Genomic DNA, 19,058 nt, shown 5'->3' on the forward strand with positions numbered 1-19,058 from the left:
TGCTCCTCCTCTGTTGTCTTGCTGCCAGCCAGCCATTTGTCTCCGTTACACTGCCCAGGTGGCGACTCAGTTTATTATGGGATGTCAAATAAAAGGTCAGACCTCTCACACACACTTAGGAGCTCACTGTGGAAAAGGTCAGCAGTGCACACAGGGGTGAGGGCGAAACACAGTCACACAGTCTGGAAAACACAAACAAAACACCGATAAACAATTGTGTGGGTGGGCGGTGATAATAATGTGTGATCAAAGAAAGGCTCATGCAATTACATGCACTAAGATACTGTCACATTCTTTCATACGCACACTTAGAGGTGCTTAGGTTCATAAATAGAAGGCGTTTAAATTATTAATGGGTTTTGTTCTGTTGGACTTTTAGTTATTGTCTCTCTGCATCAACTTTTAGCCTCACTCCAGCTTTTAGGTGGTCATTTTCACGTGGCTGCATGTGTGTTTGAGTGAGTGTAAATATTACATCACACAAAGAAATTCACAGGAAGCCTTCCTGCTCATACTTTAAAGGATGTGAGCTTTTAATGCAGCACTTTCTAAAGCAGAAACCCAAATTAATACTCTTGGGACCTGCTTTGAAATATTTGAGGTCTTAGCGAGCTTTTCTTGGCTGCAAAAACTCAGGCTTTAAATCCCCTTCCCTCAGGACTTACATGCATAGTTTGTTATGTTTTCCCTTTTGGTTTAATTTATCATGTAAATTGATAAGCAGTTTGAATTACAATCTTTAGGTTGTTGTCACTTCTGTTAGGCGGCTGGTTTTATGTCCACAATCATCTGTGCTCACTTTCTTTCTTTTTTTCTATTTTGGAAAATACTTTTTCTTGAGCAGGTCCTGCTATTTTTTTTTTTTTTTAATTCATTGACACGGCTTCAAATATATTCTGAAAAACAAAGAAATATTTTTCCCCATGTGCGCTACACATTGGTTTAACACCCAGAGCTGAAAACATGAACTCTCTACCAACCATGAGCATGATTACAGCCCCACCCAGTGGAAGAAATTTGATGCACACAAACATTTTATATTTTAATAAACACACATGTTGTGACCCATTTCATACAATCAATATAATATGTTATATTCATTTATTTGAATGCAACATGTTTCTTTTGCTGAACAGTAAAACACAAAGAATTCAGCAGTGTGTTGTATCTGTATATTGGGAATGCTGTTGTGAAAATAGGTGATAAATCTTTATTTAGAAAAAAAAAACCCATTAAAATAAAGACATCCGCTAACACAATAAACAGCAACTGCCAGAACCTCAGACTTATCTGGCAGAGGGTTTTAAATTTGAACACTGATAAGGATTCTTGGGCAAGGATAATTTCCAGTGCATGCTGCTTTACAAGATAATTTATCAATATTATTTTACACCTGTCCGTCTTCATAAAATTGGTTTACTAGAAAATAATCTATGCTGGAAATGTAAAAGGCAGGAAGGCATCTTTATCCAGGTAATGTGGGCCCGTCCTTAAGTTCTACCTTTCTGTAGAGACAAAACAATACAAGAGTGGCTGGGTATGCCTGTCCCTGAATCAGTTCAACTTTGCCTCATGGGGGACACGTCATGTCTACCCAGCATCCCCAAACCAGCATTTGCTCTAACCCAGCTGCTAGGGTCATCCTTCGCAAGTGGAAAGGTCAAGTTAGATCTGAGTATAGAGAGTGGGTTTAGTTAATGACAGAATGTGAAGAGAATCATATGTGTTTGTCTGGAATCAGTTTTGTCTCTTATAAAAGGATTAAACATGTCATAGGAGCTAGACACTGTACTGAAATGAGCTACAATTGTAATATACAGTTTTGCTGTGTCATAGAGACCTTTTGTTTGTGTGTTTGTTTCGAGGCTTGATGTGTAGAATAGGTTACCGGATGATACAAGGATTGGTGCTGTGCTGATGGACTTTGAAATCATTAATGTTATGAACACTGCAGAGATGTGTATTTGAATTTGTTTGTGTTGATGCTCTGAAAATAGAAAAATCCTAATAAAAAACCGAAATGACAAACCGTTTTATGGACACACCACATTGCTCCAGGTTGCTGTCAGGACTTAAAGGTCCAGTGTGTAGGATCTAGTGGCATCTGGCGTTGAGGTTGCAGAGCTGAAACTTCCTGTGTGTCAAGCGGAAGGAGAACTACTGTGGCCGATGAGACAATGCAAATGGCCCTGTTTAGAGCTAGTGTTTGTCTGTGCTGGGCTACTTTGGAAACATAGCGGACATTGCAGACGAGGAGTTATTCAGATTTAAATGGGCCATTCTCTTTCTCTATCTCTGCCTCTTTTTCTATGTGCCATTTTTTCCATTTGGAGTGTCTGTACTGTATTTTGTTGGTCTATTCTGCATACAGGATATCTATTGCATGTCTGTCTCTATCCTGGAAGAGAGATCACCTTGGCGATTCTTTAGGTGTCTTCCATTTTTTCCCCATTTAAGTTTTTTTTTTTTTTTTGAGCTGAGCTTTATAAATAAAATGTAACAATTGAAGTGAAATTGAAAACATGATTCTTATTTTGAATTTCAGTTTGAGTTTGAATATCATTAGTGCACAAAATGTGATTAAAAAAACAAAAACAAAAATAAACATGGCAGGGGTTGTGCAGGAGAGGTTAAAAAAAACCCCAAGGGGCTTATTACATTAGCTATGGCACGGGTGTTTTTTTCATATTAGATTTAAATGAGAGTAATGATGGACAGGTTTTAATGAAGTGAGGACTGTTGTTGCAATATGAAGGAATGTTTTAGTTTCAGGTTATTAATTAATGAAAACATAGTTATGTTATGTTGCATAACATTTTTGCCAGTGCTTCAGAGGATGTCGTTTGGAAAATACTGGATTCACTCAAATCAAAAACTCTGCAATGTGTTAGTTTACTAACAGACTTTGAGTCCAGACAGGGTCGCCTTTGTGTCGACTCTGAGAGCTTGACTTGTTTCTGTGGGGAAGCACCAGCGTGTGTGTGTGTTAGGATGGTCCGTCACAGCTCTGGCACTCAGATAAGTGGTTACCTTGAGCGTCCGGCCTGATGCTTGAAGCCATTCACTCCTCTGTGGCTGGTCGGTGGTAAAAACCTGTGAAAGAAACTCTTGTTCACGTTCACATTCAGACGAGAGATTCTGAGCTGTGAAGACACTCAGACATTCATCTGATCAGCAGCTCACACTGCAGGTAAATCTCACATTTCTCATAATTTTTTGATAACTTTATTTTCATTTCATTACCTACAGCTTATTTATTGAGATAAGATTTACACGAGTGCCAAAAGTAAGCAACTGCAAAGTCTTTTGAAAGCAATTTTATGCACGTGTGTGTGTTTTGTGAGTTGTACGTTTATTATTCATGACTTTTCTTATTAAAAAACTTGTTTGATTTTTTTATAGACATGAGGTCTGTGATCCTGTTTGCTCTTCTGAGTGGTAAGTTAGGCAATTTCATGAATGACTACATGTTTTTTAGTCTTAATTAAATGTTTAAATAATACATGTTTTAGATTTAGCACCATAATGATCCACTTTACTGAGCACTGTAATCTGATTACTTTAAATAAATTTGGATTTGCATTATCTACAAACATTGTCAGTCATTTAATTTAGTCAGTCTTTTTCTAAAAACATTTTCTTCTATGAAAATGCCTTTTTCCTTCCTCTCTTTCCTCAGTGACTGAACCAACTGTGTTAATTTTGATCTGATCAAGTTTTATATTGTTGTTTTAAATGTTGAACATTGACTTGAGTATTTGAAATAAGCACTCAGATAACTGCAATTCATTCGTCTCTTTTTTAAAATGCTGTTTTTACCATTGTGTTCAGGGGTGTTTGCCGCCCCGTTCGTGAAGGAGGAGGCGGCGAAGCGATTCATCAGGTTGAAGAGACAGACAGGATACTGGGATCCACACCACTCTCAGAACCAGTGGGGTTACACCATTCAGGAGCAGGTAACACTGCACTGTGTGGTGTGAATACATAATGTAAAACAGTCCCAGCATGATTGATAGGCAAAAGCCTTTTTAAACCATTTAAGATGCATCTCTAAAACAAAGTGTCTTTGTTCCTCAGGCAAACGAGTACTGGACAGCAATACGCACAGATGCACAGTACTACATGGACATGAGTAACATGATGTTCGACCGCTCTGTGGCAACGTGAGTCAGATGATCAGCAGCAAATCAGTTTCAATGTGTAAAACGTTTATATAACTTCATTAGAACTTGTATTAAACTCAGGGTCCCTAACAGTAACATTATAAAAGCACTTGCTGCAGGGGGTGTGATGGACCATTAGAGGGGCAGCCTCCGCCCATAAAGGATTGTGGACAGTGACACGAGGTTATAGACAGGAAACCCATTAAAAGTACATACAGGCCATTGCACTGGAAGATTACTCTGTGGATAACCAAAACTACACCCAAAAGAAATCCCTTTTCCAACAGGACAACACCCAAACTACTACCTGTGACACACCAAACCTTAAATCATATCACCACAACTCAACAGGTGAACTCTCATGACTGGAGGCCAACACCAACCTCAGCACTAAAAGATTCAACCATACGTTAATAAGTTCAATTTACTCACGTCTAACCACAGGCAAACATTGTTTAATATTAAGAGACACTTATACCTTTCCTCTGCCACTTCCCCTGGACTGTAAGGACCCTTTACAAAAAGAAACAATAAGTTGTTGGCGGATTTTGTTGTTGTCATTTTGTTAAAAAATAAAAATACAACAACTTCAATGTTTACACTTAAAAAAACAATACCTTGGGTGCGTTTGCACCCCTATGCTACCTGGCCAGATTTCACCTGGGTCCTAGTGTCCCCCTATACAAATGGGTCTCACAGTACCATGACTTCATGGTTATTTTTCCAGTGAGGGCTGACTTAGTGCCACATTTCTTCCCACGTCACCACAGTTCCACTCACATGAGGATAGTATTAACCAAGTTCATTGATGAACTTTTAATAGCAGATTTTGCAGCATCAAACAAAAGACACATTACTGCTTTAGACAATAACGTTTCATCTTCCTCTTCTTCCTCTTTCTCTAATAACTATGAATTGTTTTGTTGTTGTTTTTTCAAATAAATACACTTGCTAAATCAGTTTATAATTCTTTAACTGTAGCCTTTTGTTGTCACTGAGCAGTGTTGCTTTGCCTGAGTGGCATTTCTTGCTTTTGATACTATCGAAATAATAAAGCACACTTTCTTGAAATATTTTTTTATTTTTCCATTTTTTTTTCTCCCATGTGTTTATGTTGCAGGGAAAACAACAGGCTGTATATGGAGATGCTGCGCAATGCACGAGCTCACCTGGACAGTCAGACGGGTGGACACAGATAAAAAGAAAAATAATAAAACTGAAGAGATCATAATTCATATTGTGGACAAAAATATAATAATAATAATGATAATAATGATGATGATGATGATGATGATGATAATAATAATAATAATAATAATAATAATACAGTGCTTCCTAGAGGTTAAATCTTTACATTTAACCTAATGCCATTAATGAATAACAGATGTAAAAGTATTCTGAGCCTCAACCATTATGAGGGAATGTATTAGTTTTGCCTTTAAATGCTGTACTGTATATGTGTAATGTGAGCGTTAGTTTAAAATGTGTGTAAGGTTATATAATTGTAAGCTGGCAAAGAACAAAAATCTACATAATGAGGCTACACTTCTTTTGTCCATTTTAATAGATAACCATAAGCTTTAATATCCCATAATGACCTGAACTAAATACTCCTCATATAAAATGCTGCAGCTGTGTAAAATTTTTTAAAGTTTTTATGTATTCATTTTAAACAGTTTTAAGGATGTACATTGAATAATAATGTCTTTTTTAGTTGCCAACAGCTTTATATTTCTTATATTTCTAGGATTGTCATTGTCTTGTAATAAAATCATGTCATGCAGTTAATAAATATACATTAAACACTTGAATTAGTATCAAAAAATAAAGAATGGATATACATTTGAAAAGTCTCTGTGTTGCATTTTGTATCCACCCTTAGCAAAGCTTGCATGTTTTGCTTTTCAAAATGAGAGCTGGTTGAAATGCACCGTATAGGAAAAGACTCATTTATTTTTAAGATGTTTTGGGGAAAAAAAGACTTTTCATCTCTCTGGTTTACCACTAGGTGGTGCTGTCACTTCAGCCATTTCATTTAAATATCATTTTAATGGTGCTTTTTTTCTTCCTCTGTTATCTGTGACAACTTTGTGACTGTACTGTGTGTATCACAATGTGTATGATATTATGAACTTTAATAGCCATTCAATGCAGCTAGTTATATATAACAATTATTCAAAAAAAGTAGTGCATTGTGTATTTAAAACAACTTTATTAGTGCAATAAAGTCCATCTGAACAATACAAATACTGTACTTTCGAGCAGCGGTTCCCAACTGGTGGGTCCCGGTCCAAAAGTCGGTCGCGGATCCATTCTGAATGGACCGCAAGTGATTCGCAAATGTGTCAAATTTTGTAAATAACACACTTTATTTTGAGGTACAGTGAGTTTCTGTCACAGAGCTTGCATTTTGAAGTGCCGTTTCCTGCTGTAGAGTGAGTGACAAATGGAAAACTGCCTGACAGAGACAGCAGACTAGCTCGATGACATGGACAAACACAAGTTCGATGCTGACTGTATTAAACTAACTAAGAACTAATGACTAAAGAGAAATCTGGACCCCATGGCTGGACCAGTTGGGAACCACTGCTTTTGAGGAATTTGTAATTTCAAGAACAAATATCTTCATTCATTCATTTATAATAGTTCATATTATGTTGCGTGAAGTGGCTTCACTAACTGCAGTGACCAAAAAATATCAAATTTTGTATTTGAGGAAGGTGAGAAAGACAAAGGACTCGCTGTTCACATACATACAACATCACAGAGAAGGGCTCTCATTGTCATTTCTTCGCCTAACGTAAAGGATTTTGCAAACATGTCAAAGGGTGTTGCATCTGTAATGAATGTGTAAGGTAGTTCAGATGTTGTTGGTACCTTGAGAGATTAAATTGTTTCTATTTCTTACAATACAATATACAATACAACTAAAGCTGACTTACAGTATATAACTTAATAGCTGTGTATGAAAATGAACATAATGTTGAAGTGATGTTGGGAATTTTAGGTCCACCACATTCATCAAATCAAAGGCAATGGCAATTGAAAGCATAAACAATAATGAGGAAATTGGCTAAATACATCTGGCGAAGTTTTTTTTTTTTAGCTTAAGTGTTTTCTGAATAAAGTTCTCCTTCTACTCCTTTGTTTGTGTCATTTGATTTTAGCTTAAATACCGTTCTAAAATGACCACTGTGTGTACTCTAGCGCTACTTAAAGCCACCATGTGTAGAATCTGAAGTGAGTCTCGCTGAAAAGCAGCACAGGTGGCATCAATTGTCTTTTTTATCTGTAAACAAAATATTGTAATAATCTGACATAACGTTCTAATGTGCATACAAAGTTTACAGATAACGACTGAATGACATACAGAACATGTGACAGTGGATCTAGAGAAGAAACAAAACCATCAAAGAGTCAAAGTACTCCTTTACAAAACACCTGCAGTGGCTTCGTCTTGCTCAGTGGCAACAAATGTTGTCATAGATTGTTGAAAGCGGATCATCAGCTGCCTGTGAAAGCAGTGTGTTATTGCTACTAGTGTGAAGGTGGATCCTCACTTGCTGTTGGAGGAGGGATTTTCAAAAACATGTACAGAGCTGGAGTGAAGATGAGGACGGTGCCCAGAACTGAGACGGTGAGGAAAGCCCACAAGAAGATCCTGTCTAACACCTGGGCCACAAACTTCCAGTCTTGGACCACCTGGGAAATAGAAGAAATGGGAGATGGTATGACAGGAACATATATAAACATTAAAGGAATACTTTACTCAAATGACCATTTGTGTCCCAATTACCCACCCTGCGTTAAGCAGGACTTATTATTGTGTGTCAGCTCTATGCAGAGTCAGCCATTGTGAGTATTTATACTTGTGCGGTGGTGTGTCTGTGTCACTCTGCAGTTACATCTCCAAAACACTAGTCAGCGGCAGGGTTTCTGTGAAGTGCTGTAAAGTTTAGTTGATTCAAAACACATATTAAACACACACTAAACATTGCTTAGCAGCGACAATTTCAAACAAAAGTACACAAATCAGCTTCGCTATAGCTCGCAGGATTCACAGACAAAGCATTTATCTTTTGCTGGACACATTGTCCCCAGAAATACAACATGCTAATGTTTTTAGCACAAGCCTATGGCATTTTACATTGTGTAAATTAGCCTAGCAGCTAGCAGACTTTTTCTCTACTCATATCATCTACATCAACGCAGAGCCTATGCCGTAAGTAAGGCATCAATTCGACACAGAAGTATAAATCTTTCTCTATATACTGAGCATACGAGTGGATGAATAAGATTATGATTATTGTTGTTTTGCTGTTGCCTATTACTTCAATACATCAAGAACTGTCTGCGTTTTTCGATTTCTTGGTTTACCAGAGGCATGTGAGAAAAACGTTCTCTTCACAAATTCAATACAGGGTGAGTAACTGACAAAAAAATGGTCATTTGCTGACGTGTAGTATTCCTTTAAGCCCTGGAGCTTTTCTGATGATTACTTGCATTCTTGATGCAGCCAAACCCACCTCACGGATGAAGTGTTCCTTGCGGATATGTCTGCTTATGTAGCGCACTGAATAGATAGCCTTGTCCAACATGGTCGCCCAGGCCTCATCCTCCTTCCCCTCAGAAGTCGTTTGTCCGTGAGCTCCGCTGTTTGCCTTCTGGCCTCCTTTCCGACCTGAACGAGGCTTCAGCTCGGGGCTCTCAGGAGCCAGCTCTGGATAGTGGTAGCGGTCGGTGTGTCCACGCATGCAGAGCAACCTCGGCAATTTCTGAAGGAAGAGGTTACGAACCCACGGCGACATGGGGTGGTAAGTGGCTGAGGAGCGGTGGTGCACGTTGATGACGAAGACAGTGACGATGATTGAAAGTGTGACGAAGATCATAATGAAAAGCAAATACTCTCCGATAAGCGGGATCACCTTGGAGGAGGAGGGGATGATTTCTTCTATGACCAGGAGGAACACAGTGAGCGACACAAGGACAGAGGTGGAGAGTGACAGCTTCTCGCCCTCATCCGAGGGAAGGTAAAACACCAGGACGGTCAGAAAAGACAAACCCAAACATGGGATGATGAGGAAGAGTGTGTAGAACAATGGCAACCTCTTCAGAATGAAGGAATAAGTGATGAAGGGGTACGAATACATGTCATCCTTCCTGTTCCCTCTGGCACCAGTGGCGCTAAGGATCTCCCACTCCCCATTATCGAAGAAGTCCTTCCGGTCTACCTGGTTGTCTATCAACACCAGGTCCACCATGTTGCCATCGTATGTCCAAGAGCCAAACTTCATGGTGCAGTTCTGGCGGTCGAAGGGGAAGAAGGTGACGTCCATAGTGCAGGCAGATTTGTAACTGGCAGGTGGCGTCCAGGTGATGGCACCATTGAACTTGACGATGGCTTTGGTCATCAGGGAGCCCTCGAACCGCCCGTCAGCACTGAAGACACATGGAGCAGAGGTCAGAACATAGTCTTAGAACCACATTTACAGAAGATCTGTATCAGTATCAGGTGATTGTATTGATGTTCTTTATGTAACTTTTGTGGTCTGATTTTATCATTATACAGCACTATATAGCTCTGATAAGGAAAGCGATACATGCATTTGTTATTTTTCTATTGTTATGCTAACTTCTAGAATAACTAATGGTCAATGCAAACTAAAAAAATAGGGGACTAAATATGAGCAGCACTTTTAAATTTGGTTACATCTTGAAAATGAGATTCTATCCATAAGTCCTATATCCTCCTGAGACCCGAACTTTTGTTTGGTATGCATTTTTAATTTCTCCAAGCTATTGCAAATCAGTGGGACCCAGTAAGTATAAAAACTATACATTGTCAACAATAATTAAGTATCAATGTCCTCAAACGAGATGATAATAAAGTCCCAATGTCTTCAAACAAGTACTTCCTATTTAACAGCATTTTGGCTTGTTACTGTTGCTAAAATTGGTCAAATTTGTTGCCATATCAAACTAGAAGCATTATTAATCATAAATAAACAAGTTTCAACCATAAAATGTGATCAGGTGTTGGACCAACTTTTGTATCGGGATCAGCTGCAGACTGACTTGGCAGAGATGGCTGCCATCTTGCTTTTATGTGGATTAGTGTATTGTGCTCTTACTACCACTAGATGGCACCAAAAAAGTGTCCACGAACGAAGACAACAGGTCTAAGTTAAGGTCAAGTAAACCCAAAATGTGATGTTCTCATATGAGGACACAGGGTCTCAGGAGGATATATAACTATAATAACTTTTTTGTTTCTGGACTTTTCATATTGGTAAAGTAGTATTTATTTAAGTTTCACATGAAGGTAATCGTCATTCAGTTGGTGCCCATGAGAGCAGTCTTACTTCTCATAGAGGACGATGTCTGGGAGCCAGATATTTTCAGACGGGACTCTGATAGAAGTGATTCCTCCATATTTGTCTGGATTCCATCGCAGCTTGTAATCGATCCACTCCTGTTCAATGTGAACACAGGACACAGGAATCAGTGTAGTTAGACCTTTAAACAACACTAAACAATAGTCTTTATTTGCATTTCTAGGCATCAATATTGATAAAACATCTTTTAATAAGTTCTTTCTTCTCTTGGATCATTACACACAAGCACGTCCTGAGGGAAATTATGTTGTTTTTTTTTTTTTTTGGCGATCCTGTTCTCATTTTATTTTGAGACTGAAAAATAGAAAAGCAAATAAAATAAATAATGATGAAAGTCTGGTTGGGATGCAATGTCTCAGAGTACATTAAGAGAACTTAAACAATCATGAAATTTGACTTACAAATTATGAAATTTAATCTATTCAGAACTTTACTCACTCAATAAAAAATAATTAAAAAGAAAAGTAAATTTAAAAAAAGCATATATATATATATATATACCAGTATATAAAGTACTAAAAATATAAAAATAAAATTAAACAAAATTTTTATAGGGCTGGTTTAGAAGGAGATTGCGGATATCTTTCCTTATTGCATATTGCAACCCATTTTTAATAGTCTAGCTTTTTACACCAAAAAAATAGACAAACAAATAAATAAAAATCAGTGCATTTTAGTCAAATTCTGTTTTGTCAAGTTAATATTATTTGAAAATGCCTCACAAAAATCTTTTATACAATCAAAAGTATTTCATTTATTAGAAAATAAACTAGTGCTGAACTTATCTTATAGTATTTAGACTGACATCTGTGTTTTTGTAAAAGACACGAGCTAGTCAATACCAATATTATCATGTTCCCTCTTAACACAGCATCACAGTATTATTCAGCAGTATTAGCTTGTCTTTTTACTGACCTGCGGACACAGATGGTGAGATTGATTGTTACCATTTTATGAAGTTAATTTGTTAACTTAGATTCAGAAGCAGGGCCATGCCTCAAACATACCTCTAATTACCTGCCAAGCCTGCTTATACCAGGTCAATCAATCCTGCTCTGTTTGTCCCAGATGTCTTGACCCACCCTCCCTTTCCCTTCCTTCATCCATCATCCTCCATACACACATTCCTTCATCCTCTCGTCCCCTTCTCCCCTCATCTCTTCCCAATCAATCTGGTGCATACCTCTCCCATGTCTCGTTCTAGGTACTGTCTGAGGGGCCTGTAACCCCCACACTGAGTCTCACTGATCTCCAGCACATGCTCCCAGATCAACCTAACAGAAGACACCACTCTTCCACCTTCACCTCCATTTACATCCATTCACCAGCCCTCACCTCCTGAATTACAATTAGACTTTTAAACATATTGTTGTGGCATGGTCCTTGCAAATGAAGCTTCAATCGTTTTGTTTGTTTTTGTGTGTGTTGCTCACCTGAAGAAGCCAAACGTTAGTTGTCATTAGCTGGTTCTTCTCATCCTAAAACACAGATGACAGACAGAAGAGTTATATCAAAAAATGTAAGACAGACCCCAGAGGCAAGATAACTGCGTGGGCACATTTCAAGATCAAAATAAAAAAAAAAAAGGTGTTTTAATATCACCAAAATTCAAAACTCAAAACTGAAACACTCCCAAAGTCTTTAATACCTGGAGCGACATAAACAGAAAGTGAATTTACATCAACATAGACAACAAACATGAAGATAATGGTAGAAAGATAATCAGTTATGTTCACATGAATATGTTTATCTCTGTTTTTGATTTTATGTTCTATTCTCTATCTCTTTAATGGTGTTATAATGTGTTTCTTTGTTTTTTGGAGTTTGTCTTGATGTTTTAGATGTTTTATGGGGAGCAATTTGAATTGTTGCAGAGATGTGTTATATAAATAAACTTACCTACCAACAAAAAGCAAGAAACCCTAGTGGGTTGCATGTGATGTAACCTGTTTACAGTCTGACCCGGGTGCTTCCTTCATGATGATAGATTTGATTAGTGGACTAGATGAGAAGCGTGGTTGAAAGCAAACTAAATCATCCCTTCCTTTGCCATGAAATCAGACAGAATCTCATTTACCTGTCTCTGCCACTTCCTTAGCAAACAAGAAAAAGAAACATAAAACCGGGGGTGGGTGCAGTGAACCCTGAAGCCGAAGCAATATAAATGCAGCGAAAGGAAAATAGATGAAGACGGGAATAGAGAGATGGAGAGTGGTTAACACAGGTTTATTTCCACATCACTGGAGGGGAGTTTGAAAAATAGAGGGGGGACGACTGAGAGCAAAAGACTTGAGAGAAATAAAGAGTAGAGGCGTACACAATGACGTCTCTGTTCAGTGTATCCAGACCAGGCCTCAGCTGTCACACTGAGTTGGATGTTTTGGTGATCACACAGAGCAGAGGTGAACCATAATCTAATACAGAGCCATGTACAGTAGCAGCCCAGAGACGCACATGGAGAAGCCAAGCTCTCTTCCCCGCTCTCTATTCCCAAACCAACAGATCATCAACCTGAATCTTTCCTCTCTGCAGATCCATGAGGGCTCTCTGTTTAATTCATCACTGATTGTTTTTACCCAGCACTCTTATTAGGTGGAAAGATGAAGGGTTAAATCTGAACTGGTTGAGATGAATATTTCAAGCCCAGAGGAGCAGCTAGTCCATTAGCATCCTCTGTTTTCTCCTCTCGGACACCTAAACCATCTCAACCTATCACAGCCAGCCTCTGAAATATTAAAGGAACACTCCAGAGAGTGTGCGACTGTAGATATGAAGAGAGTGTTCCCGATCTATTTCAGGAGCACAGAAAGCTCCACACACTGTGACGCTGCCAGTGGCCTCTTTGGTTTCAGCACCACAATTATTTTGCATTTTTCATTTGTCTTCTACGTTTTTAATTTTTGTTTTCAGCTCAGTTAGTTTCCCGAGTGGGTTTGCTTATTTTAGTTTATCTTTATTGTTCAAAAATTATTAGTATTACTTTGGTTTTGGTTTTTTATTATTGGGGGGGGTATTTATCAGGGGAAAGATTTAAAAAGTTCAGAATAGGTGTTGCAATAAACACAACACTTTGTGAAGGCAGTTGACTCACAGTTATGTTGAAAATACACTTCTGTTTTCACAGGAAATTTACCGTTAACATACAGTCTCTTTCAAAATAAATGCATTATGTTGGCACAACATCGCGAATTGACTTTTTTAAAAATTAATGCAAGTGGTTAAAAGAACAGGGTTTGGCTGGACCCAGCAACCACCCCTCCTGGCCCACCCCACACAGACTTTTGCCGCCTTAATTTTCTTTCTTGTTCCACCATGTTTCCTCCTGACGCCACCGAGCGTCGTATACTATAACGACAACTGGCTGTGTATCACGCTGACATTAAAGGACACATTTTTTCAAGCAGATTTCAACGACTTCGGACTGAAACCAGGTTATTTATTATTATGTTATTATTATTTTTTTTTTCTTTTCACACCTAGTTTTAGTTTTTAGTTTAGTTTTAGTTAACTACAATAATTTTGTTCAGCATCACGGACAGTGACACTGCTTGGCTGAAAACAAAAGAATGAACGAAGGAAGGTTCTTTGTTATATTTAAATGTTGTAACTCACTCTTATTTTGAAGGATACGGATGGAAATGTACTATAGTTTTCCCATAAAAAGACCAAAACCAACAATGCATTAGTAGGTGTTTTACACTTCACCACTACTGCAATAATCTACTGATAGGATACAAATCACAATACATGGGGTACGATTTGAATATATTTTGAAATAATTGGTACTGTCAGCAAGGCATGTGTATTAGCATATTATATTTGTATATCAAAAAACATAATATCACAATAGTCAAGTGTATTAAATTTTTTTACACCCCTATTCACCACTATGTGTGTAGGTCTCAGAGTCAAGCCAACTGATTCCTAATGAAGACGTAGGTCTTTAAAAATTGGCCGCACATATTATCACAATACAATACATACACAATGTATTCCTCTTTTTCTAAATTGAAGTATTTCAAATTAAGGTCTAAATGATTCCTTAAAACCACAGAGTCCTGTGCAAATTAAAGCCAAACAGGAGCAAATTGTTCATTAATATTTATTTACAGTATTTACAGACTTGGTGCACTTGCAAGCAATTTCTGACTACAGGACGATGTATGTGGAATAGACTCCAAATAAACTATAATGACCATGATCATGTGTTTCTAACAGTTTTAGACAAGAACTGAGATCTGTGGCACAGAATGAAAAGCTTCATCAGGCTTGACTACACAGACAATACTGGCTAGTAGGATCTATTTATTGTTGGTTTGGGTCTTTTCATGTGATTTGTTGGCAGTAACCCCAGACTTATCCTTTAAAGGAACAGTGTGTGACATTTAAGAAGATTCAGTGGCATCTATCAGTGAGGACTGCAGATTGCAATTAGCTGAAACTTCTCCCATTAGGAGTCCTTCAGTGCACATTGTTCAGGAGATCAGAGGTCTCCTCCTCTCCAAAGCACATGGACCAGGTGATTAAAACTGGTAAAACACTGAACAAAGCAGTTTCACCGTACAAATGAGTGTTTCTCCAACAGGACGCTGGCCCAGCACCTGCAGATGCGCACACCTATTTTTTCTGGGAACTTGACATTTAGACATTAACAAGGTTTTTATCTGCAGACATCTCTTCATCTCAAAAATAAACAGAGCTGGGGTGTCGGTGGCTTAGTGGTAGAGCAGGCGCCCCATGTACAAGGCTGTTGCCGCAGCGGCCCGGGTTCGACTCCAGCCTGTGGCCTTTTGCTGCATGTCACTCTCTCTCTCCCTCTTTCACATTTGTCTGTCCTATCAAATAAAGGCTAAAAAGCCCCAAAAAATATCTTTAAAAAAAATAAAAAATAAACAGAGCTGGTAAATTAAACCGTAAAAATACTGAATAAAGAAATTTCACATTAAAAATAAGTATTCTTCTGACACTCTTCTTGTGGAGGGGCTACTACAGTGGCCGACGTGAAAACGCAAATGGCCCTGTCTAGAGTCAGTATTTGGTTTGTCAGTTCTAGGCTACTGTAGAAATATGCAGTGCACCACAGTGATCTTTGTGGACAAGGACCAGTTCCTTATGTAGATATAAGCGACTTATTCTAAGGTAATGAAAACATGACGATTCTCATTTTCAGCTAATTTTACACTATTAGATTATTTTCCATTTCTGCCCATATATTGCCCCAAATCTTGAACACTGGACCTTTAAGATCATCATCATGATAAGGTGAAATATAAGGTACAAAATAAGGTGTTTGTTTAGATAAACTGTAGTGTTCTTCTTCTTCTAACTACATTTCCCATTAGGTAGCTTCAAAATCAGAATGAAATATTTTCCATGCCGCACACGTTGTCACGGAAGCTGACATGGGTGACATTAAGCCTGATGTTTTACAAATAAGCGAATACATTTCCATGTGATTGACCTTTTTAGTAAGTCTTAAAATTATGATGTTTGAGGGGTTGGTGGATAACTTGGATCCATTATTGGGATCCGATCCTACAGATCTTCTCATGAATACACAAGTGTGTGACGGCAGGTGTGTTCTCACCACATCAACCAGCTGGGAGATCTTGAGTCCGAAGCGCACCCTCACAGTGTCGTTGGCGTGCTGGATGGGCCTGACCCAGCGCTGGTAGCCTTGGAAAAGGTTCTTCAGCAGGGCGTCCTCCATCTCCGCCAAGGATACAAACTCACTCTGAGCTGGAACAAAGAGGAGAAGTGTGGATTCATTAATAAGCTCATTACATTAACACATGCTTTGCGCTAACTGATGAATAAAATAGAACTGAGTACAGCTTTCACTGACGAAAAAACAAACAAAAAAAGCCCAAATCCCTTCTTTTACCACAATTTCATTTAACAGCAATGAAAAATAGATTATCATAACTTTATTCTAATCACTGTTGTTGAGGACTTTTTTGACATATTTTCTTTCATAAAACATTAGACATGTGCAAATGTCTTTTAAGTGGTTCTTTTGGAGAAGTTTTAGGCTGCTTCTGGAGAGGTACAGTCTGAAAGGAAACCACAGCTGGGTTGACAGTAGCACCTTGACATTCAAATCCTTTGAATTGCTTGTTCTTCATAAAAATGACTTATGAGAGAGCCTTTGTATGAAGAAATGATGGTAAAACTTTGAAAGTATGTTGCAGCACCATGGACAGTAATCCTACTGAAAAGGAAATGGATTCATGTTCAAACTTGCAGACTGTGGAGAGATGGGTTAGGCACCATCATGGAGCAGATGTAGGTCTTATTGGCTCACGTTTTTTCACTTTATATTGCACATTTCTACGACTAAGGCTGAATTATTTCTGTGAGAGCAGTTAATATATATAATTCTCACTGCTCATCCAACTGTTACCTGGCGTAGAAAAGCCAGGGAGAAAGAAACAACCACCAGAGCGAGGATCAGCCAGTCGGCTAGCTGGCGAAAGGCGGCCAACTCACAGCTGAACTCCTCTGGGAAGAACCTCAGCTCTCCCGTGAAGCTATCCTGACCAACTTCAGAGTGGAAATTACTGCCCTTTTGAACGGAGCTGAGGCGAGAAATTAAGGCATTGCGTTCAGAGACTACGCCAAGTTTTCAAGCCCTGTGCCATGAGCTAGGGGAGGAGATACATAAACTTCACCAACACCATGCACAGGTTATGGCGGAGCAAGACAACATAGATGTACTTGAACACCTCCAGCAGCTGGAGAACTACCAATTTGACTCATTAGTGAATCCTTGTGTGCTCCATTATATGAATTAACAGAGTATGTATTACACAAAGTGTTGTTGTTGTTGTTTCTCTCCAAATCCAGCTTATCTTCACCCCCAAAAAGCCAAAATCTGGAAAATTCCCCAGGCAAATCACAGCAATTGTAACTTAAGTCCTCCAGCTGTGTGTCGACGGGTATTGTAGGCACATCAGATACAGCTGAGGGTGAGAGGTGAATCATGCAGCTCTGCAAATGGAGGGGGAGGTGACAGCGATAATATAAGCTGGGCAGTCAGCACATCAGTCAGCCCGAGGCGATACTATGTCTCAGGAGGGACAGAGACAGTAATATTGACAAAAGGCAGCCATAATGTCAGACACATGAGGGACGTCAAGTGCTAGAGCCGCTGTGTGTGGCGAGGAGGAAGCGTGGCCCTTTTAACCTGCTTGTTGGTTTCTCCTCTGGCTTCACATCTGTCTGACATCACGGGGTGAATAAATGTACAGTGCCCACAGAGCAAACAGAAAACCACAAAGTCAGAGGGCATTCGCTTCCTGTCGGATCACCTCTGTCTGTGCTTTCAATGACTCAGAAGTGCTGAGAGCTGGACACTGACATCTGACGCCTGTGTTCCTGTTCGTCTGATGACCAGTCATCTTCAGCACAAACAGAGCTGGGGCCCCAACACCTTATTCTTCTGCTGATATGTGGCTTAAAATTCCCTCTGGTGGATGCAGGAGTGCAGTGGAAAAAGCTCTGATAAAATCTGACTTTTCTTCATTATTTTTTAGCTTATTATTTAGTCATTATTATTATTACAAATACAGTTAAACTTGTTTTTGGAGAGGAAAAAGTGGAAATGTTCTCTTCGACTAAAAGTAGCCTACAAAATAAGATCAACAGACATAAAAGCACATGATAAATAAATAGATAATTTAATAAATTCTGTGACAAATTGCTGTAAAGTGACAACAACAGACTTTTGGATAAGCAGTGGATGAGGTTGTAGCCTACTTTTTGGCAGACGAGGTCATCAGAGGTGATGCGCAGCTGATTTGAATCTTTATAGACATCAGTGATGCACCACATGGTCCATCTTTTCAAATCTAAACCAAAAACCAAGATACTGCAGAGAAACACTAAAAAAGATATTCAGAACAACACATCTTACCGGGGATGTCGGCGAGGGACAGCGGGCAGAGGAGGAGGAGGAGGACCGCCAACTTCATCTTGTTGTCCTCCAGGTCCGACTGTGCGCTCCAGCTCCTGCAGCCTCCTGTTACTATCCGCTGTTCAGCTGGAGAGGAGTAGCTACACACACTGAGGTGGCAAAAGCACCGTGGTGCTCAGTACCATGCGGAGAACAAGCCCTCTGCTACAGTTTCACAGCGGTGTGAGGGCGCATGTGGCCGGTGTCCCTGTGCTGTGATTCCGGTGGAGGTGGAGGCGTCACGGGGAGCGGCTGTCAACAGAGCGGCTCCCTGGAGGGAGAGGAGGAGGAAGAAGGGAAGGAGGGAAGGAGGAGGGATGCCCGGGTGGGGCTGAGTCGTGGAGTTTGAAAGATGCTTTGATACTTTTTTGGTTTTTGTCACCTGTGTAGGCAGCAGGTCTGATCAGGGACAGAGTATAATGAATGAGTATAAAAAAAAATATAAAATATTCCTGATACTATGAAACGACACAGCTATGTCATCATCCTTTAAAATGTTTACAGCATTTGCACATTTCTCAGAGCTCCTGTAGGTACTCATAATGA

General features: G+C 39.1%; 2 protein-coding genes across 2 annotated transcripts; one reads left to right on the forward strand and one right to left on the reverse strand.

Annotated features, from left to right (window-relative positions):
• The first annotated feature begins 3,138 nt into the window (after window positions 1-3,138).
• LOC125895013 (uncharacterized protein C3orf85-like) lies at window positions 3,139-5,746 on the forward strand. Its single transcript, XM_049586783.1, has 5 exons — window positions 3,139-3,190; window positions 3,403-3,438; window positions 3,832-3,956; window positions 4,078-4,163; window positions 5,284-5,746. The coding sequence occupies exons 2-5, from the start codon at window positions 3,405-3,407 to the stop codon at window positions 5,360-5,362; spliced, it is 324 nt and encodes a 107-aa protein (XP_049442740.1). The 5' UTR covers window positions 3,139-3,190; window positions 3,403-3,404; the 3' UTR covers window positions 5,363-5,746.
• Window positions 5,747-6,453: 707 nt separating this feature from the next.
• On the reverse strand, window positions 6,454-18,747 carry LOC125895008 (neuronal acetylcholine receptor subunit non-alpha-2-like). The gene is made up of 6 exons (XM_049586778.1): window positions 18,474-18,747; window positions 16,146-16,297; window positions 11,992-12,036; window positions 10,526-10,635; window positions 8,690-9,602; window positions 6,454-7,865 (listed from the first exon to the last, which is right to left on the reverse strand). Exons 1-6 carry the CDS (start codon window positions 18,529-18,531, stop codon window positions 7,701-7,703), a joined length of 1,443 nt encoding a protein of 480 aa, XP_049442735.1. The 5' UTR covers window positions 18,532-18,747; the 3' UTR covers window positions 6,454-7,700.
• Window positions 18,748-19,058: the final 311 nt, after the last annotated feature.

The sequence above is a fragment of the Epinephelus fuscoguttatus genome, linkage group LG9, assembly GCF_011397635.1.
Source record: "Epinephelus fuscoguttatus linkage group LG9, E.fuscoguttatus.final_Chr_v1".
NCBI lineage: Eukaryota > Metazoa > Chordata > Actinopteri > Perciformes > Serranidae > Epinephelus > Epinephelus fuscoguttatus.